General features: G+C 48.7%; 1 protein-coding gene across 1 annotated transcript in view; it reads left to right on the top strand.

Annotated features, from left to right (window-relative positions):
• Positions 1-22,087, top strand: part of Slco3a1 (solute carrier organic anion transporter family member 3A1) — a 220,127-nt gene that overhangs the window by 123,856 nt on the left and 74,184 nt on the right. Inside the window, exon 3 of the mRNA XM_050149153.1 lies at positions 17,648-17,746. Within this exon, the coding sequence (XP_050005110.1) occupies positions 17,648-17,746 (99 nt within the window). The remainder of the gene's footprint in view (positions 1-17,647; positions 17,747-22,087) is intronic.

The raw sequence follows: 22,087 nt of genomic DNA, 5'->3' as shown, positions 1-22,087 counted from the left end.
AGTACACCTGTGTTTGCTTCCTGGGTCCTGACAGCTTCTCCATTAGTTGATAAGCTGCAGCACGTTTTAGACAGTGCAAAATTGAAGGTGTTTTGAGAGAAAGGAGAAAACACCTTTCCTAAATAGCATGGCTACCCTTCTGGTGCAATGCAGTGGGACCATGAGGTCACTGGTCGTATGCTGACCCTCTGCGCACTTTCTCTCTTTTATCTGCTCCAGGACTCCAGTCAATGAGATGGTGTTGCCCACACTTAGGGCGGGTTTTTCTCAGTCCAATGAACTCATCTGGAAACAGACAGACCTGCCCAGAGGCATATTCCTTGGTCTGATCAAGCTGATAGTGCAGGTTATCTAAGGCAGGGGTGGTTGGTTCTGTCTTGTCCTTTGTTTGTTTTCCCTTCCCTGGATTTTGAATCAAATATTTTTAGAAGGCTATCTGGCCAAATCTTTGCTTAATCCACCTTGTTTACCACGAATTTTATTTTTGTGTCTCTGCACTGGACTTACGTAAATAGAATGTCTGAGAGAAAAGCCAGTGGAGGCGATGACCTTCAAATTTTGGCAATGAGTCTCTTTCTGATGAATATATAAGTATGTGTATATGTGTGTGTGTGTATGTGTGTGTGTGTGTGTGTGTGTGTGTGTGTACACAGGTATCCATTACTGGTTGTGGGTTGTTGCCATTTTTGGGGAGGCACCAGCTCTTCATCTCTCATAAGAACTTTATGTAGAAATCTACCTAGCATACCAAAAAAAAAGGGGGGTTATGGAGGAACCCAAGTTATAGCAACTCTTTCAGTTATATCTATCCATTCAGCTTCTCCCCACTTCCTATTATGAACCCCAGCTTTAAGGAGCCCTGTATGAAACTCAAGTTTTAATAGAGAGGTGTGAGGAGACTTTGAGACCGACTCCTAGGCTAGGAAATGAGCTAGGGCAGGTGACAGAGGGCTTGGCCAAGACACACCCCTGTCTATGAGAAGTAAAATATTGTCTGTACCACTGTGTTTGTATGAGATTGAGAGGAGATCCGCAGTCCTGGGTCATAATCAAGGCTTCACTCCTGGCCTAACCCGATGTCCCTTGAGAATAATTGCCCCTGGTTGAGAACCACGGCTCCAGACTCTAAGAACTTCATCGTAGGCAGCCTGGTGAACACCACCAGCACTTTCTAGTCATTCCTCCTTTTAGGATTAAACATAGAGGCTGGGATTGCTGCCTGCCCAGAGTTTGAGATGGGAGGTGTCCATGGACTGAGTCACGTGGCAGAACCTAACAGTTTTGCAAAACCAGCTCCTCCCTTTCTATCTCCTAACAGAATCTAACATAATTAGGCTTGTATAGGATGCTCACTCCAATTCTGTTCCCAGGTGGGCCCTGGAGACGGCTGTCTACGGCCACGGAGTATATGGTGTGGTCCAAAGGCCTGCCAGTTGTCCCATCCTGGGGTCTATCCTGTTGGCTTTCTAGCTAGTTTCTGTTCAGCAACTATTCTGTCATTCTCCAGTATGAGCTGGGGTGCCATGTCTCTAAACCCTAGAGAAAATGTCTTCACAGAGGAGATTTCCAGAAATGGCCTGGGAGATTAAGTTGGCTGCTACTGGTTCAGTGTGGGCCTCTTGAGAAGTCGGTGGACAGGGTGGCAGCTGGGGGTTGACATGGCTTTCTGTGGGTTCCTCTATCCTGTACTCATGCAGTGCTGTGTATGGTCATTTCTGTACCTGTGGGAAGATGCTTCACGGGTCTAGTGATGGAGAAGTTGATGGAGATTCTGTATCCTGTCTCCGGACTGATGAGAAGCAGCTGTCCGTTTGCCCAGATGAAAATCTCAAATTCCTGCAAGCCACCCTGTCTTCCTGGCAACTAGCAGTAACGAAGTCCCTCAGGTCAGTTCCAGGGACACATGGCCTCCCCTGGAAGACGCCTGGTAGTGAGGCCTTCGGTAGCCTCGGGACACCCTGCTCACCTGTATCTGAAGTCTCTTGTCATCTGCTGTGTCAGAAGTAGATCAAGCATCTCCTCTGGGCTGGTGCAGAGAAACCCAGAGGATGGGTCCTTAGCCCTTCATGGTGGCATTTCAGTTATGCCTCCTGCTCATTCTCTGGAAGGCTGAACTTCTGTAGCTGTCTTTTCACCGAGTGCATGCCTGCCTTCTAGATTCCTCCTTCTGCCAGGTACCGTTCCAGGGGATAAACCAGTCTGGCGGTGGCCCTACCTCACTGTTGTATGTCATATGTGAGATGAATGGACCCCCTCCTTGTCCCCGGGGTCTGCCAGTGCGTCAGAATTCCATTGGAGTATGGGATAGCTGCTACCCTGATGGGTTTTGTTCTAAGATTGTCGCTGATTCAAACTCTTCCCATCCAGGTACAGTGCACCATGTTCTTGTCATCCAGTCTCTGAGTCCCTGGATGTGAATGGCAGCTACATTAGACCTCTCTTACCCATGGATTTAGCCTGTCTTATTCATCCTGGACCTATGTTCTGTCTTCAGTTTATTAACCCGGCCTCTCTCAAGAGATCACGTTGGAGAGATGTGTTTTACTGCGTGCACAGAGAAAAGAGGATGGGAGAAAGCTGCCGGGTGCATCACAGACCCCTTTCTGGCTGGCCGGCCCCCACACCTTGCTTGCTTGCTCACCATGCTTCAGCAAGCTCCTATTCTGGTCCTGTGCATTTCCCCCCCTCTCCTGAGCACTGAGCCAGCAGTTTGTCCAGTCTGCACTTGCCTCCCCACTCCGTGTGTTCATGGCTTTTCCCACTCTAATCAGCCTCCGACCCTCTCAGAAAAACCGCGGAGGAAATGGAGTTGGTCTGGCTCGACTTTCTCCTGCCGAACCCTGCCGACACCTGACAGCAACAGCTCCCCACGCACAGAGCACATAAATCCAGGGTTTAATAATCTATCCTCGGATTCCACCAGGCTTCAACAATCGCCAGTCTGTCATGTCAGCAAACAGCCTTGTCCTTCTTGGTGATAAATCAGGGTGAAATTAGCATTTCACACACACCCTGACTCTCTGCCACAGGGCTTCAAACGAAACGCTTGGCGTCTCAGCACTGCTGGAGATGGGGTGGTGGAGGTTTGAGATCACAGCTGCTCCCTACAGCTGGCTCACCTGGCTGTCACCTCTCTAGTCTGTTTCTTCCAGTTGGGACCTAGAGACACCAGCTCTGCCTCCCCAGCCACGTGGGGAGGGGGCGGGGGAGATTTCTGCAGCTGCAGCGTGGCTCTGTTGCTGTCAGTGCTTCTGGATGCAGGATGGTGTTCTGATGGTGGGATTCCCGCCACAGCACAGAGCTGAGGCAGCTCCACCCTGCTGTATACACTCAGCAGAAGGCCCCAGTGGACCCCCGCCCCTTGCCTGGTGTGGCCTGGGATCTCCAGCCTACTTTGAAAGACTAGACTACCCAGAACTCAGAGGTGCACTAGGTGGCTCTGGACATTTGTTATGAGAGGAGGATTTGAGTTGACAACTTTGCCAGCGTTTACTCTAGGTAAATGCAGACTCCAGACTCAGAGCCTGTTGGGGTGACAGTCTCTCTTCCCTTCGTAGGCACTTTGATGAAGGCAGTCGCTGATGACCACAGATCTCCCCTAACAGCCTGAGCCTTGGTGACCTCTAGGCTGCCAGCCACCTTCAGAGGAGCAGGTGATCCTCCAGCCTGGAGCTGGAAATCACACACCAGGGAGGAGGGCACTCTTTGGCATGTGAAGGTTTCTGGCTCCCTCTAGTGACAACTTCTGTTACCTGCTCTTTACCACCATTTCCACAGAGATGATGGTCCCTGGACTTGTGGAATGGATGGATAGATGAACGTGGGGCCACAGACCTCCACTCTGTGACAGAGGAGGCCATCCTCAGGAGAACCCCACGTGACTCATGTCTGACACTCAGGTTCTGAGCAATAGTCGGACTGTGGTCAAAGCCTCATTTTCAGAATCCTACAACGAGACTGGTTCCTTTAGAACTTACTAGAAGGATTTCTGCGGGTCAAGGCCATTCTGTTGCTTTTTCCCCTTGGGGAGGGATAAGAGTCTGGCCAAGGCCTGCTAGACTTGGGCTACTATACAGTCACGTGCCTATGAGCTGGCACTCTAACTCCCTGGAGTCACTCTCAGGGGGCAAAGTCGCTAGGACTAAGAACTTACCACTACTGATGTTGGGAGTTTAGCATGTAATGCCACCTGGGGACAAAGGGGACAGGAGATGCAGTATCTCGCGCAGTCAGTTGGAGCTCAGGAAATGCACCCTGAACACCTCAGCTGGCCTCCCTGCTGCCTGCTCGCTCCTTCCCCTCCCTTGCATCCATACGCCATCTGTAGGTTTATTGTTAAAGATTAAATCTTGAGGTGCACATGCCTGAGCCCAGGAGCCACACACCAGTCCTTCTGTACTCTGACTGCTAAGCTCAGCCCGTCCCTCCAAGCTATGCCTCAGGGTGCTGGCTGGGGCCTCCTCCACCATCTTCTTCATGTCCTAGGCACCTACCTCTCTCTGCCTTTGCCCAGCTGTTCCATGCCCTCTTCTCTACGTTCCTCGCTTTCCTTACATCTTCTTTGTTCTTACTTTCCATTTACTTTTCAAATTGATCTCACGGCGGCTCGATTTCCTCATCTGTAAAATGCGTGTATATCTATTGTGGAGGGTATCGTGTGAGATGGTATATAGACAGCGCTAGTCCTTGGCCCTCCGCTTCAGGGGTTTCAGTACCACCATCTCTTCTTCATCATCCTCACCAGCAATAAGCCTTCAAATCCAGCCCCACCCCATGTGATCGGGTCATCCCTACCCTCCTCCTGAAACCCGGAAGTTCTCATGCCATTTTCAAGATCATCCCTGGTTGCCTTATGAGCAACATTGAGCATCCTTATTTCAGAGCCACCTCCACCCCGTGCGCTGGGCACAGTGAGGAGTTTGGCGATGATAGTATCAGGGTCCTGTGTGAGACCTTCCTCTATAGGTGGTGTGTCCATCCAGCCCTAACCAGGGAGTATGGTGATTCCCTTCTGACACCTGGAACTGCTTGGAAGGATGCGTTGACATTCATCATCCCACCATAGACATTTAACCATTTGAGTAGCACACCTCAGTTGCTAGCATTCTCTGGAATTTTATCATGACACGCCCACCTTGAGCTGCATGCTTTCCAAGGCAGTATGATATAACACTACAAGCTTAAATTAGTGACATTTATTTACACCATGCTGGTGGAGGCATAGGCAAGAGTGGGGTCTGAGTCCCTTTCCTTGACTTACAGACGCCCTGTGTGTGTACTCATACAACTTATCCCTTATGTCTGTGGCCTTGGCACTGCTCTCTGTGTCCTCGTTTTCTCTTATGTGGACAGTAGTCAGAATGAATTAAGACCCATCATAAGAACCTTGGTTTAACTTAATTTTCATTTTCAAGGCCTTGTCTCTAAACAGTCACATTTTGAGAGGTATTCAAATGGCTGTATCCCAGTGGCTCTGGGAGAGAGACATGACATACACTCACCTCTGTAGAACAGCATCCTTGACTCAAGCTCCTTGGCCCATGCATTATATCCGGGTGCCTGGAAACCGCTCGTCAGAGGCATGTGATCGCGCTGTCGTGAAAGCTGGAAGGAAAGGAAGAAGATTCTTTTCGCTGGGTTGAAAAACCAAGATAGACAGCAGCTACAGCTTCTAGCAGTAACAGAGCCTCCTCAGTCATCATAGAGAGGCCCAACCACATGGAATGGGGTTCATTTACCTGCATCATTTTCCATAACGTGTGATTTCCCGCCTCTCCCAGCCCCGCTGCCAGTCAGCTGACCGATCAGCAGATAGACACGGTCTCTTTGCCCGCCCCCCCCCCACCAGTGGCTCTGGTGCCCTCAGGGGAAATATAATTAAAACAACAGCAAAGCCCAGGCTCTTTAATTGTACAGTCTGTCCCAAATAGAAATTGTGGGTTTGTATCCAGACAGACTATGAGCAGAACTCTGAGGGCCTCTCAGACCAGTTGTGTGGCAAGAGAGAGAAGGGAAGGAAAATGAGGCGATCTAGGAAGGGACCGCCTTTAAAAACGACTTTAAAATGGTGTGAGGGATTTCAGGTCTGCCTGCAGTGGAGAAAGCCTGAGCTGAGGTCTGCACTGAGTGAGGCCCTGTCGTCTAGCATTAGAGGCCCCACCAGGCATGCCAGGCTTCCATCAGCGTGTGCACAGGTGATTGACAGGCTGCATGTGACGTTGAAGTTCTGCTCCGATGCTCTAGACCAGCTGCCTGGCTACCTTGGTTAGCATCAGATAGTGCCCGAGCCCTTTCTTATCTCTGTGTGCCTTCTAGATACTATCTGATGCCTTGGACCTAAACCTCCGTCAAGAGCCGCAAAGGCAGACTCAAGCGCCCAGAGTTCTCCACCTGACTACATATAAAATTAATGTAATAGTTAATTCATTTATGCCCTGGCAATGCTGAAGCATGCATGGGCAGCCTATATATGGTGGTTCTGTTGAACTGTGCATATTGGGCTTCATGGTCTAAGTTGGGGAGGACGACTGACCACATAGGTCTCTTCCTCACATATAAAATTGCCCGGTGTTACATTTACGTGTTTTTGTATCTGAAATGTCCCGCACAGATGCCTGTGTGTGAGCACTCAGTTCCCAGCAGGTGGCATTGTTCTGAGAGGCTGTGGACCTTTCGGTAGAAAGCAGATCATTGGAGAACAGGCTTTAAGTTGCTATACCTGCCCTCTTCCTGTCTACGCTCTCGCTCTCTCTCTCTCTCTCTCTCTCTCTCTCTCTCTCTCTCTCTCTCTCTCTCCATCCCAGTGTGAGCAGGTAGCCCAGAGCTCTTGAGGCACAGCCACCAACTCCCGTCGCTCCCATGTGCTTTCCCGCCATGACACTCCATGTCCTCAAACTATGAGCCAAGATAAATCTTTCCTTTGTCAGGTATTTGGTCACAGTGACAAGAAAAGTAATTAATACAAGGGGGGAGGGAGTAGTACCCACATAATATCCCAGTCTACCTTCATCTGCATCTTCAGGGACCACGCCTAAGGAGTTAGTATTAAGTTTCCTAGGGACTCTTCTATGGAGCTAAATTTGAGATCAGTGATCTATCTGGCCTAAGAGGTAACAGAATGATACCACGGGAAGTGGCTCTGCCTTTGTCATGTACCATGTGGCCTTAGCCACGTCTGTGCTGTCCTTGATTTATAAACTTTATACCAGGAATGATTCTGCTACACGAACTGTGATCTGTCTGGCGTGCCTTAAGTACTCCATAAATGGTTGCCCCCCTCCCTCACCTCCTCCAACTCCCCCAGACACGAGCATATCAGTTAAAAGGCTGTCAGGCTGTGGACAGTAAGCAACGGATAAATATGTATTGTGTGTTTTGTAGGCTTCCTGCTGCTTATGGGTCATGTTTTATTCATACACATTGAATGCAGAAGAAGGCTCCCTAAGAGGGGAGAATTTCCAGCCTGGGAATTTCAAGGCAAGGGACTATAGTTATATAAATCGAGGGCAAGGAAGGCAAGTGTAGGACGTGGAGAGCAACCTTCCGACCAAGGGTTTCACCTGCTGCTGGGAAGTAGAGCATGTCAGTGTTTGACAAGTAGGGAGCGCATTCTTTGTTAGTCTGGTGCTGCCCTCTAGTGGGAAGAGTTATAACCAGCCTCATTTGCTTAGCCCACCAGAGTGGCGGAGCAGGCAGCCCAGCTACAGATATGTATTTGGGAGCTGCAGCTTTGCGGGACATGCTCCCCAGACTCTTCAATCCTGATACAGTTCTAGGTCACATCTATCCTGTGTGCGCACCCACTATTGTGTCTAATGGTCCCTGCTGCACAAGGTAGATATTCTTATTTCCAGGTATAACATTGAGATTATTATTGGTCATCTAGAAATTGAGGAGTGATCCAAAGGGGTTAGATCTGACTGGTTCTACCGTCCTCTTTCTATGTCGTCATGTTAGCTCTTTGAAGAACCAGTGCCTAGAATCGGAGGCCAAATTCCCCTCGCTGTGTGACCACTGATGTTCTTGTAGCTGCTAACATACCTCTCCGAGTTTCGATTTTCTCGTCATAAGCCTCTGTCATGCTCCTCAGAATTACTCCTGGGTCACAACTTTATGAGATGGAAATCTGACGGGGTGGCTGCTCCAGAATGGCAGGGAAAGAGCGACCCTACGTTCAGAGTGCATTACTCTTCCGACTGCACAAACTGGAGTTGAACCACTTTGCTCCCAGAGTCGGAAGCAGTCAACCATACTACCAGCCTAGAAGATGCCATGAAGAGAATCCTTCACTTTCTGAGAGTAATCTCCTTCTCTCTCCCAAGAAAACCTCCACTTTCTCTTTTTTTTTCTTTAAAAAAAAAAGTGGGTTTTTGTCAAGCCCAGAACTCCCAGCTCTGCCCTTCCCCACCCTGTGATGTCCTGGGTATTGCTAAGAAGTCAGGACTGTCACGGGAGACCTCTGTCCTCTGCTGCCCTCCTGGGGCTGGGCGTTATTAGATCCTCGCCCAGCATGCCTGCTCCTTGCATTTCCCTTTGGCTGGCGCCTCGGCTGCTATTGCACTCCGCCATCCTGTTCTTCAGATGTGGTCTTTAGGGGCTGGAGAAGTGGCTCGGGAATAGGGCGTTCACCTTGCAAGTGTGAGGGCCTGAATGAACTCCAGAACCATGTAAAGCTGGGTCCCCGTGATCCAAAGGCGAGAAGGGGGGCTTCCGCAGAAGCTGGGGGCTACTCTCCTGGAATACACAGTGGGGACAAAGAGACCCTGTGACAAGCAAGATGGACAGTGAGAGGGAGAGGAACATGTGGTTGCACACATGCACACACATACACACAAATGCATGTGCACCTGCACACACGCGCGCACGCACACACACACACACACCAAGTTTAGGGGAAAAAAGAAAGAAAAGAAATAGTCTTTAGAAACTTTCTTCATTTGTCCCTGGGATTCCAGTCATTAGGAAAGCTATGTGAGTCTCCTCTAATTATGCTAAGAAATGAACCTTACACTCAGGAGTAGACTGTTAGGCCTTAGCTAAATACATATCAGTGTTTCTCTGTGGGTGATAGAGATGCTGATGTTTGCCATCTTGACAATCATGATTAAAAAAAAAATGTACCAAGCATTTAACTGTATGCAAAGAACTGTGAAAGGCCTTTGATACACATTAAACCTCCACAGCAGCCCAGCAAGGATGGGGCTTTTCTTACAGCCAGTCTAAGATGAGTGTGCAGAGGCCAGCGCTTCCCAGGGCTGCACAGCTGGTGAGTTGAGTTGCGAGCAGCTTAGCTCCAGGGTCAGTGCTCTGGAATACAGTGATGGACTCTCCTCCTCTGTTACTGCTCTCGCCTCGGATGAGCATGGATTTGAAGAAATAGCTCACAAATACAGTAGTGCATAAAATGAATTAGGAAAGTGGTCTCTCTGATTCTGTATTTTCTATATTCTCTAAAAGAAGCAGCTCTTACCTAAGTGATCAAAAGAAGTAAAACTCCTAAAGCAGGCACAGGATATTCTGCTGCTGGAAACACCAGCAAGAGAATAAACACAATGGATGGGTCCAGAGACCAGGTTCAGAAATGAGTTTGAAGACTGTTACATGTATCACACACTTGATACTCTGAGGCTCTTTGGATATAGGGTTGTTGTCAGTCCATATCCCAGAGAAGGAAACTGAGGCACAGACACTTGGCACCGTGCTCGCAGACACACTGTTAGCAGAGCTGACCCACCCTCTGCAGGTCACACCTGGGTCCTGTCCCACAAAGGGAAGCTGTGACTCAGAAACACTGGCAGCAAAGTGATCGGAGGTGTTAGGGAAAGGGCCTGGATTTGCAGGAGGCTGTCCTGATATTGCTTTCAATTCATGAAGAGCTCATGCCGCTGGATAGCAGAGGCCAGCAGTACACTCTGGTTAGCCTGTATCCTTTACTCCCATGTGAGAACCACGCCCCGTGTCACTTTGACACAGAGAAAGATATGGGCTGGAAGGGAAGCTCACTCTTTCCCTCACAGTGATGCCAGCCATGCCCCCTGCAGCCCACCCCAAATGCCCTAAGTTGGTGGCCTTGGTGAGCAGATATTCACAGGAGGAGTTAACATGCACTCCCAAATGGGAGGTTCCAATGTGGCTCCACTGTCTTTCCTTCCTTTCTTCTGCTAACACAGAGCCAAGCTGTAGACATGGGTGGAAGCCGATTATTTGCATCCGTGCCAGGGTCACACCAGACTGTCATTGGTAGTGGCATTCCTCACTACAGCCCCCTAAAACTGATTGTGTTAGCATGCTTTTTTAAAGATGGAAGCCCAGCTGGCAAGGCTGAGGGATGCGTGAGGCCTTTCAGCAGCTGAGTGATCCTGGGACCCACACTGCCTGCTCTGTAAACCTACTGGGGCCCGTGCCAGCTGCTTCTGAGGGGGCTGCGAGAGCCTCCCTACTGTGTTTGTACAGATCCGGTTATCCCAAGATTCTTTCAAATGGCTCTGCATTTAAATAGTTGCCTTTCCCAGCCAAACGTGGAGTTCGATTTGGCCTCAGTCTTCCTTATCCGTCTGAGCCCCCTGCAGACCCAATGACCTAGCTGACACTTAGAAGTCACAAGTCAGGGGGCAAAATAACTTAGATTCTGTGAGCCGCATCTCTCCTTGAGTAAATCTGCAATGAGGGTAGCTGACCGCATCGTTAAAGGAACCATGAGATCATCAGTGAAAATCACATGGTCCTTTAGCACCCCATAGAAGCACTCAACAAAGAGGGTGTGTGTGTGTGTGTTTGCGCACGCACTCACATATCCACACACACACATATGTGAGTGATACTCAGAATCACGTGTGCACAGACATTTTTCTCCAACAGAAAACACAGATATCTGGCCTCACGCATTGTGATAAAATAAACAGCCATATAACCTGTAAACAAACTATAGAATTGACCCTGTGGAATTGCCGCCTTTTGTAGCCCCGTCTGCCTACTTATCAATCATACGACTAATAATAATAGGTAGGCGCTAAAGAGATGGATCCATAGGGAAACCCCATGAGGAACATGAGCACACACAGCACCAGCATTGTGACCCCAGCGCTCCTAGGACAAGATGGGAGGAGGAAACAGGAGCACCCAGAAGCTCACCGGCCAGCCACTCCGGTATCACAATGGAAAACAAGAAGAAGAACATTTCAAACGAGGGGGGAGATGAGGACCAGCATCCAAGGCTGTCATCTGAACTCCATACACGGGCCACGGCTCGCACACTCCAGCGCTTGTGCACACCCACGTTCCCACAGCCACTTTGTACACACAAAAGTGTAATAATGATGTGAACAAATCCCCTTCTCTCCATCCTAGCTTCAGTTCTGACTCTGTACGACTTATTTCCCTGGGCTCCAGCGTTGCCTGTCTCTCTTCTGGTTTCGTTTTTGCCACCTTGGATCTGGACGCACAGACTTAGACTCTCCTGTGCTCTTTAAGGTTCATCGTAATACTGTGTCTGGTTGGCAGCGGCCACCCTGTGAGTGACCTATGTTCTTTGCCACACAGACACTCCAGGATGTAGTGACTGCAGGGTGTCTGGGTGGACAGTGTATTCTCAGGCCAGGGGTCTCACGGTGATGGTGCGAGCATTATTGGGTGGTCTCCTAGTACCCATGGGAATACTTCCTGAGAGCGAGAACCACCTGTCAGAAGGCGGGTTTATCTTCAGCTGTTTTTACTAGCAAAGTTTGGCCAAAGTGATTAATGTGCATGCCTTTAATATGTCACACACACTATTGTCATATTGTACTTTTGGAGATCTCCAGTCCATAAGGGGACATGTAGAGCTAAAACCAAGATGGCCAGACTAAAATCCTTTCTGGAAGGGCAGTTTTGTTTTTTTTTTGTTGTTGTTGTTGCTGTTGTTTTGTTTTGTTTTTGTTTGATTTCTGTAGGGTGCTCATATTCTTGACTAGTGGCATCTCACTCCTTCAAGGCCAGTGTGAGTAGTCAAGTCTTTTTCTTGATACCATCTCTCTGGTCCATCATCAGCTTCTACCCTGACTCTTCTGTATCCCCCACATCTGAAGGGCCTTTACAGTTACTTTCAGACATGTGGGCATATGTGTATCATACCACATACAGAATAATATATAGTAATATGTGGTAATCTAGTATCTGGTGTTATTTTATGATGGCCACACTGGGTGGTGGTGGCATGCTCCTTTCATCCCAGCACTTGGGAGGCAGAGGCAGGTGAATATCTGAGTTTGAGACCAGCCTGGTCTACCGAGAGAGTTAACAGGGCTGTTACACAGAGAAGCTGTGTCTTGAAAAACTAAACAAAGTAAATGAAGAAAGAAGGAAGGGAGGGAGGAAGAAAGAAAGGAAAAGGGAAGGAAGGAAGGAAGGAAGGAAGGAAGGAAGGAAGGAAGGAAGGAAGGAAGGAAGGAAGGAAGGAAGGCAGGCAGGTTGCCTGATTAGGGCTGGAGAGTTCTTAGCAGTTAATATCTCTCACAGCATGATGGCCAGAGTTCTAATCCCCAGCAGCAGGCAGCCCACCTATAATCTCGGCACTCAATGGTCAGAGATAGGGAATCCTTATAGCCCAGTGACTAGCTAGACTAGATGAACCAATGAACTCTAAGTTCAAGAAGAGACCCATCTCTGTAAAGTGGAGAACACTCAAGAAAAACATCAACTTCTGGTGTTCACCGGCATCTGCGCGCGCGCCACACACACACACACACACACACACACACACACACACATGTAACAACAGTTAATTTTTTAAAAAGAGGACATGAATTTGAAAGAAATTAAGGAAGGGTATACAGGAAGGCTAGGAGGGAGGAAAGGGAGGGGGAAATGATGTAACTATATTAATCTATCGATCTATAATAAATCTATTATGCTAAAAACAAAAAGAAAAGGTTGGAAAGCCTAGGGAAAATAGTGGGAGCCCATGCTGGGACCATGGGTCTGAGATGCTGGCTCCGCAGTCAGGAGTTTTGCTGCTCTCGAAGAGAACTGAGTTTGGTTCCAAACATCCAAGATGGACGGTGACTCACATCCACCTGTAACTCCAGTTCCAGGTTATCTGACGCCCTCTTCTGACCTACTCGAGCATTTTCATGCATGTGGTACACATGCATACACTTAGGCACAAGCACATATGCATAAAATAATAACAAAAGAGACATCTTGATGCACGGGAGGGGGGGCACTTGGGGGTTAGGGAGAAATCTGGTGTCAGAGAAACCCCCAGGAACTCACAAAGATGACCCCAAGACTCCTAGCAGTTTCTAGAAACCTAGAGGGTTTCTTAACTGGCCATCTGCTGTAAGCAGATTGGCAACTTCCCTAATTGCCATCAGAGATACTCTATCCAGTGACTTATGGAAGCAGAGGCAGAGGTCCTCAGACAAGCAGTGTGCTGAGCTTCTAGAGTCTTGCTGAAGAAAGGGAGGAGGGATTGTATCAGCCAAGTTGGTCATGATAGGGAAACCCATAGGGACAGCTGAGCTGAGCTAATGGGAGCTCATGGACACTGGATCAACAGTCAGGGAGCCTGCATGGGACTAACTTACACCCTCTGCTTGTGTGTGACAGTTGTGTGACTTGGTCTCTTAGTAAGGCTTCTAACACTGAGAGCAGGACCTCTCGCTGGTGCTTAGCTGACTTTTGGAAACCTGTTTCCCATGCTGGATTACTTGGCCTCCCTTTGATGTAAGGGGAGGAGCTCGGTCCTGCCTCAACTTGAAGTGTCATGCTTTCTGCAAGCCCGTGGGAAGCTGTCCTTTTCTGTATGGAGATGGAGGAGTGGATGGGGAGGGGGGTGGTAGATGGAAAAGGGGAGATGGAACAGAGGGAGGGGAACTGGTTGGTATGTAAAATAAATTTAAAAAAATAGAGAGGGGGAGAGAGAGAAAGAAAGAAAAGAAAAAGAGGAAGGAAGGAAGGAAGGAAGGAAGGAAGGAAGGAAGGAAGGAAGGAAGGAAGGAAGGAAGACGGGGAAAGGAAAGGAAAGGAAGGAAGACAGGGAAAGGTTATTCCACAGTATCCTGTGAGTTCCTGGAGGGGGGCTCATGGTCTCTCAGCATCCAGTTTGACAACTACAGATGTACAGTAATTTTAAGGAGGTCATAGCTTCGCCACCAGCATCCCCTGCTCCCTCCTGAGGCCCTGCTTCCTCTTTCCGGGCGTATCACCACTAGAAAGCAAGGGGTAGCATCCACTGTCCTTAGCAGGTAACATCAGAGAAGCAAGTGAGCTCTGGTGAGGATAGGAAAGAGTAGATATGGGGTTTCAGTCCAGGCTCTCCATTCCTCACCAGGACAGTCCCCTCAGCAGACTGGCAAGTTCCGACTCTGCGTGTGATGGATTGAGTTACACGCTGCAGACGCAGGAAGGAGCGTTTGAGAATGCATCTATGTATGAGCTTGCTCTTTGAATCACTGAAGAGACTGCAGGGGGCTGGAGATGTGAAGTGGTTTGGGTTAGAGGGGCAGTAGAGGGAAAACCACTCTGGCTTCCTGGCTTCCTGGCTTCCCTTTCTCTGGCTCTTTGACAGCTTGCCCTTCCTATGGTGTAGAGACCCCAGGCAGACAGCAGAGGACACTCTTGAGTCATAAATTTAAAAGAACAACAGAAACATTTCCTCTGGACCAGGACTTTTCTCACACAGGGATATTACAGCCAGGTATCATTTTGAGGGAGTTTTGCTAAGTTTAAAAATTAACAACAACAACAAACCCCCCCCCCAAAAAAAACTTACAAACAAACTAAACTAAACCACAGCTTGGTGAAAAGAGAGCTGGCGCAACAAATTCACAAGTAACTCTGTGAGGTCTTCAGCTTTCCTAAGGACCCAGGGCCTTGCCCCAAGGCCGCTCCATCTGAGTTCTCGAGCCTCCTGATGAGAGGGGGCCCTTCCCACATCCTACTATTGGGCTGTCCAAAGAAAACTTTTCAAAACCAACTTACTGTAGGTTTGCTATGGTTTCTCTCTGCGGAGGAGCAACTTGGCCCCCAGAGACTCAGCTAGGGCTATACACAGTGATGGAGCACTAGCTTGTAATTCACTGGGCCCTGGGGTCCATCCCTGCATCACTGCCACACGCAGGGTGTGTGTGTGTGTGTGTGTGTGTGTGCCACATGCATGCACACGCGTGCACACACACCAATCATTGTTAGGCTTTCATCAACTGTCTGCAGTGTGACAAAGCAGGCTGGCACTCCGGTCCTATGAATGCTGTTCCTTTCCAAAGTTAACATGTTCTGTCTTTTGAAACTTCCCCTTAAGTGAGAATAGCTGTGGGATTTGGAGTCTGGCTGTTCTTAGAGTGTTGTGAAACAGATTGGTTTCTTTCCAGCGCCCCATTCTTGTGATACAGAACGTTATTTTCATTGTGTCCGTCTGTCTACAGGACAAAATCAAGTGATTGGCTCCTATTTGTAAAGACCTAGTTTCCTTCCCAAACACTTAGAAACATTTGAACTTAGCCCTATAGCTTCTGGAGTTTTCCTTTGGGTCCCTTCAGTAAGTCAGTGAGCTTTATGAAGACCAGGACTCCTAACTGGCTGAAGTTTTGTACTGAGTCTCCAAGCCTGAGCTTGGTGCTTGGCTCATAGAAGGAGCTTGTGTGTTAGCTGGTGCACATTGCTGCGACAAAATACCGGGAGAAACAACTGAGCCAACAAGGGATTTATTTTGGCTCGTGTTTTCAGAGGTCTCAGTCCATGGTCACTGGGTTCTATTGATTTTAGGCCTTTGGTGAAACAGAATGCCATGCGGAAGGGAAGGGCAGGGCAGAGCCGCTGGCTTCATGGTGAGCAGGAAGCAGAGTGACTAATATGGGTTGAGGATAAAATGTACCTATATCACACACACACACACACACACACACACACACACACACACACAGTGAACCATGTACTCTGACCCCAGCTCTGATGGAGCCAGTCAGTAGACATATGTGTCCTCCCGTGAGCTTAGGTTCCCATCATGACACTGGTTCCCAGGTAGACCCGCTGGTACCCGCCGTTCTAGATCACCCACTTGGGCATAAATTACTGGCTGTCCACATCAGATGACTGTCTTTGTCGTGAGGGATTGCAACTTCCCTCTTCATCCTCGTGGCTGGGGGATGATCAGTGCTCAGAAAATTCCTCTGAGGACTGGAAGTCAGTTAAGCAGTTATAGCCTATGAGTTTTAGTTCAGACTCAGTGCTTTTCCAAGAGTCATGCAAAAGCCCTGTGTAAACCTTAAGTGCTATAATCTCCAGGTAACTCCATACACAGCCAAGGCCTGCCATCTTCTCAGGTTCCCAGACAGGCTTCAGCCCCGAACTACCATTGCCAGTGATTCCACGGTGGGAGGTGTCAAAACTGGATTATCCAGGGTCTAGTCACTTCTTCTCAATCCACACCCTTGTGTGGATTTTCATAGTTAATATATTTAGAGATTATAAATATTTGGTTGAATTTGTAAACAATTTGTGGGTTGGGTTTTTCTCACTTCCCAAGAGTTCTTGAATTTGTGAGAGTACCTAGATTAGCAAAAGAAGAGAAAAAGAAGGGGAGGGAGGGAGGGAGGAAAGGAAGACGTGTCTATAGCTAAAGTGAATGTAAAAACAGTTGCAAAAATCTTCTTGTGGTGTGTGTGGTATATGTGTGTGTGTAGTGTGTGTGTGTAGAGTGTATGTGCACATAGGGAGGGGGTGTGCGTGTATATGTGCAGGCGCCGGTGCACATGTTTGTATGTGCATTTGGAAACTAGAGGCTGGCATCAGGTGACAGGTATCTTCCCTGGTGGCTTTACACCTTTTTTTTTTTTTTTTTTTTTTTTTTTTTGAGCCGCAGTGTCACCCTGAACCTAGATCTTACCCATTAGGCTAGGCTGGGTGACTAATGAGCTCCATGGATCTTTATGTCCCCACCTTCCTAGTATTGGGATTACAGACTGGCTGCCACAGTTGGCTTATATGCTAGTTCTACAGATCCACATTAGGTTCGTATATTTATGCTGGGGGCGCTTTGCCAACCGAGCCATCTCCTCAGCTCACCTCCCCTGCAGATTTCCTCATGGTAGAAAAACTACTTAATGACAGATTTGGATTATTTTAGTATTTCTCATTGGTGTGGCACAAAGTCCCCTAAAGGTAAGAGAAATGGGGGTCTCTGACTACCTTGCTAGAGCAACCAATCAAATTCCTGGAGAGGGGCTGGAGGGATGGCTCCGTGGTTAACAGTGCTTGCTTCTCTTGCAGAGAGAAGATCCAGGTTTGTTCCCAGCATGCATACAGGAGGCTCACAACCACCTCTGACTTTAGCTCCAGAGGATATAATGCCCTCTGCCAGCCTCTGAGGTCACAGCACACACATGCATAGATCCACACTTATACATGATGTAAAACAATAATAAAATCTACAACAGAATCCTGCGGGGCTCTAGCATGATACGCAGTATTTTCGTGGAGTCCTCAAAGTTGGAAATTCACTAATTATCCCCTCTGTGGTGTTTGGACTAAGTCCTTGTACTGCCATTTGTAATAACTGGTTATCTTACCTGGCCAATGTAAGAGAATCTCTTGGGTCTTTGATGATCTCACTCCTTGAAGGGCTTCTGTACTTTAACCTAACCTTTCGTTTTTTTTTTTTTTTTTCTTGCAGGAATCCTGTTCACGATGTTGGTATTTGGACCAGCCTGTGGATTTATTCTGGGCTCCTTCTGTACCAAAATCTATGTGGATGCCGTCTTCATTGACACAAGTAAGGAATACAAGATAAGAATTGCTCAGCGCCCGTGCAACCATCCCCGCTCTCATGAAGGCGTTGTTAGCCTGCGGGGTTCTAACACTCCACATACACTAAGCAATATTCTCATACTGCTCAGCCTCCTGTTACTGTGACGTATACACCTGAGACAATCAAGGGAAAACAAACAAGGGCCTGCGCTGGCTCCTGGTTTCAGAGTCTGTCTCTGGTTGGCGGGTTGTTCGGGGGTCTCTGGGTAACATACCACTTGATGAGGAACGTAAGTAAGATAGAACAGAGCTGTTTAACACATGGTGGCTGGGAAGGGAAGCGAAAGGAGGAAGCCAGGGCCCCCATATCCTCTTCAAAAGCTTGCCACGACAACCTAACTTTTGCCACGAGGCCCCATCTCCCAAAGGTACACACACACACACGCACGTGCACAAGCGTGCGCGTGCGCACACACAAGCATGCACGCACACACTCACATACACACATGCGTGCACTACACAGATGTATGCAAAATAAAAATGAAACCATCTTGGGAAAAACTTGGTGCGTTCTTAATAGCAAGAGGACATATGTTTGTCAGGAGCACTGGGCTTCCCTCCGGTGATTCTGAGATTAAATTCAACGGCTGGCGGGGTAAATGATATCGTTTTTAGTTACATGTGTGATTGCTGGGATCAAGCATGGGATGGTTAGTCTCGGGTGTGAACTTGACACACCTGGGAAGAGGGGACCTCCATTGAGAAATTGCCTCCATCAGATGGAGACGTGTCTGTGGGGCGTTTTCTTGATGGCCAGCTGATATAGGAGGGCTCAGCCCACTGTGGGGAAGGGGGTACCATCCCTAGGTAGGTGGATCAGGGCTTTATAAGAAAGATAACTGGGTGTGGGCCTGGGCATGAGCCAATAAGTAGCATTCTTCCACGGTGTCGGCTTCAGCTCCCGCTTCCAGGTGTCTGCCTTGAGTTCCTAGCCTGACTAGTGAAAAGAATAAAGTGATTGATCTCAGCAACAGCAAAGCAAAGTGGATCGCTTGACAGAAAGCATCTTGGGAGGGGAAAGCTTTATTTTAGGTTATAACTCTGAGAGTCCACCTTGGTGGGGAAGACAAGGCAGCAAATGCCTGAGGCTGCTGACCACGGTGCAGCCATTGTCAGGAAGTGGAGAGCAGTGAACTATAGTATTCAGCTTTTTGTGGTCTTCTGCTGTCTTGGAAGTAGGGTTTTGTATCGGGAATTTCATGCATGCATACAATGTCTGCATGAATCAAATCCACACGCCCCCATTCTCGCTCTCTTGTTTATTCGTTCTCTTTCTTCTAACTCCTCCCACATCCACCACTTCCCCTCCCCACTTCCTGTGCATGCTCTGTCTCCCCTTGAGCCCACTGAGTCCACTTAATACTGCCAGTATGTGCATGAGTATGGGACCATCTGCTGGAGCATGGGTAGCCTTGCAGGGTCGACATACCCAAGGAAAACTTTCCCCTTCTCCCCGGCTGCCTATGGCTTCTCAGCTAAGAGTGGGACTTCATGGGCAGCCCCCAGTGCATGCTGAGATTTTGTTTCCCTTCATCGTGTGTGTGTGTGTGTGTGTGTGTGTGTGTGTGTGTGTGTTGTGTATGCAGTCACGGCCACTGAGTTCATGTGGATGGCAGCCTTGTCAAGTACATCAAATAATGTTTCACCCCTTGAGATCTCCTCAAAGCCCCCTTTTGGTTTTCGGACTTCTATGGGTTCTCTAGTTTAAACACACATATCCAAGCTTTCCAGTCTGGAACCCACAGAGGAGAGAGAAACGCAACAGTTGTCTTATTGGACTTGGGTTACATCACTCACAAGGATTATTTCCAGCGCTGTCTGATGTGGGCCATCTACCTGCATTTCATTGTTCTTTACAGCCAAATAACCATGAATATGTATCCCGTTGCCCGTAGCCATTCCGTCTTGAAAGTTCTTGAGATGTGTTACTGCCTCTTACCACTAGAGGGCAGAAACGCATCACAAATTCATCCTTTTCAATTCCTGCCAGAAACCCAAGCATGGGACTGTTGCTATTAACAGCAAGGGGTGGATCTTAGCACCTCTGTTAACCCAGTCTAGATAGATAATACCTCACAGGCGTTCCCAGAGGCTTGTCTCCCAGGTACATCCCATTAGGTTAGCAATAGGGATTGGCCATCGTGACTGTGTTGTTGGTGACAGCCTCAAATTCAACTGGGTAGACTAAGAATTAATCTTGTAGATAACCTGTTCAGAACAGATTTGGGTTGAGAAGGATCCACTCACCTTGGTCTCTCTGGCACCCAGGCCCACAGTCTTTATCCTGATCCCAGTGTGTAGAGTTTCAGGCGTGTATCCACTGGTCCTTAAAGCCCGTGGTGAAGAGTGATGGCCCTGTCCTGTCCCTGTCATTACCAAAGCACGTCTGTAACAATGACGCCCCATGGAGAGGGACTCGTGCTGGGCCTGGGACTCGGGAGCAGCTTCAGGGGGGTTGACCAAGTCCAAACCTAGGCTGCAGTCCCCTTAACGACCCAGAGAGGATCCAACTCCGAGTCTGTACCAGTGTTGGCCACCCTGACTCTCGGTCCTCGTCCCCAATCCTCCTATAGAGAAGATGAGAGAGAGTCCCCAAGAGAAGGAGCCGCCATATTTTGTAAGCTAGTCTGCAGGATGACTTCATGGTGTGTCTCCAGCTCTCTTTGCTAGGAAACAGCCAGTCACATGGGCCCACAGAAGCAGGGTTCCTATACGAGAATATAAATTCAGGTGAAGGCAGAAATTTGGGGGGCTGTCTCTATGAGGGCCTCTATTGCTATGAGGAGGCATCACGACCATGGCTGTGCTTACAGAGGAAAACATCTAACTGGGGCTGGCTTGCAGTTCGGAGCTTTGGCCCACTGCCGTCATGGTGCGAAGCATGGCGGCACGCAGGAGACAGGTTGCTGGAGAGACAGCTAGCTGAGAGTTCCACACCTGCGTCGGCAAGAAGAGGGAGTGAGCCACGAGGCCTGGCTTGAGCGTCTGAGACCTCAAAGCCCAGCACCTAGTGACACACCTCCTTCAGCAAAGCCACGCCTACTCCAACAAGACCACACTTCCTAATAGTACCATTCCCTAGGTCCTCTAGGGGCCAGTTGATTCACATCCACACAGGGGTGACACCCCAGATACCCCAATGCTTGTATTCTCAAATATCACACAACCGGTATCTGAAAGGGAGCACAGGATTTCTGGATCCTTCCGTCAGTCATATAGCCACATCTCCTTTCTCTGTTTCTGCAGGAGACGGGTGGGAGGCTGTTGTAGCTGCTTCCTGGGCTGATCTGTTCTCGGGATCAATAAGAACTCTCAGTCCCTGGGTCCCCCAATCCATCATCTCTTGACAGTGCTAAATTTACTAATTCACCCCCAAAGAAATAATGTGGTCCTCAATCCAATCAAGCCGCACTGTGGCTCACTCGATTAATCCCACTGATATATTTACTTGTCGCTAATGATGTTAGCAATTCTCAAGGAGAAAATAAAATCAGATACAGCTGCCTGTATTTATTCTTGTCAAGCGCTAGGCCTGTTTCAGGAAGGGATTAGACGCTTCTGTTTCCCAGCAGCCTGACCCTTGACAGCCCGCTCCTAGAGAGTCAGGTTGAACTGGTAAGGGACATACTAGATGAAGTGCCAGCTGCTATCTCATCCAGACAGAAAAGCTGGCTTCCACCGGTGTCCCAAAGGCAGCAAAACCCAGGGGCAGCAAGAGCCTTGGAGAGGAGCAAGCTACCTTAAAAATAGGGAGGGTAGTGGATTTTGTACTGGGCATATCAGCAGTGACCCATCAAACCAAGGTCGTAGGAACGGCCAGAAGGTCTGAGCTAGAAAGAACCTTGGGCAGCTTTCCGTTTCAGAGTTTTCATTATATCGATGAGGAACCCGAGTCTCAGACTGAGAAGGGGAGAAACCCCGCCAGGGGAGGCACATCTGTTTAAAACCCAAGTCTCCTGAGCCGCTTGGGAGACCGCTCCCGTTCATGATCCTCTCTCCCCCACACTCCATGAAAGAGCCTACTCTCTTGGTGTCCGGGGACCCCTTATTGTTCTCATCATCTCTGCTTGCTTCCCCAAGCCCTTCGGGAAGTAAAGCAGCCTCCTCCACACTTGTAGGCTCGTTGACATTGATGCCTCCCATCCGTACCTCAGATGGACACTTTGCTGTGCTGTCTGGGCATCTTACTAGTGGCAGCCTGCCCACACTGTTGCTAAGAAAGGATGCCTGAAGGACGATGCTGATTCTCACCACTAGAGGGCAGAAGAACATCACTAATTCTTTCAGGGAGTCAGCCTGGAAAAAT

This window comes from Alexandromys fortis, unplaced genomic scaffold (assembly GCF_014885135.2).
Source record: "Alexandromys fortis isolate MF-2015 unplaced genomic scaffold, M_Fortis_MF-2015_v1.1 scaffold_67, whole genome shotgun sequence".
Classification (NCBI taxonomy): domain Eukaryota; kingdom Metazoa; phylum Chordata; class Mammalia; order Rodentia; family Cricetidae; genus Alexandromys; species Alexandromys fortis.
Note: the sequence above shows the minus strand (reverse complement) of the source record. Positions and strands in the feature narration are given on the sequence as shown.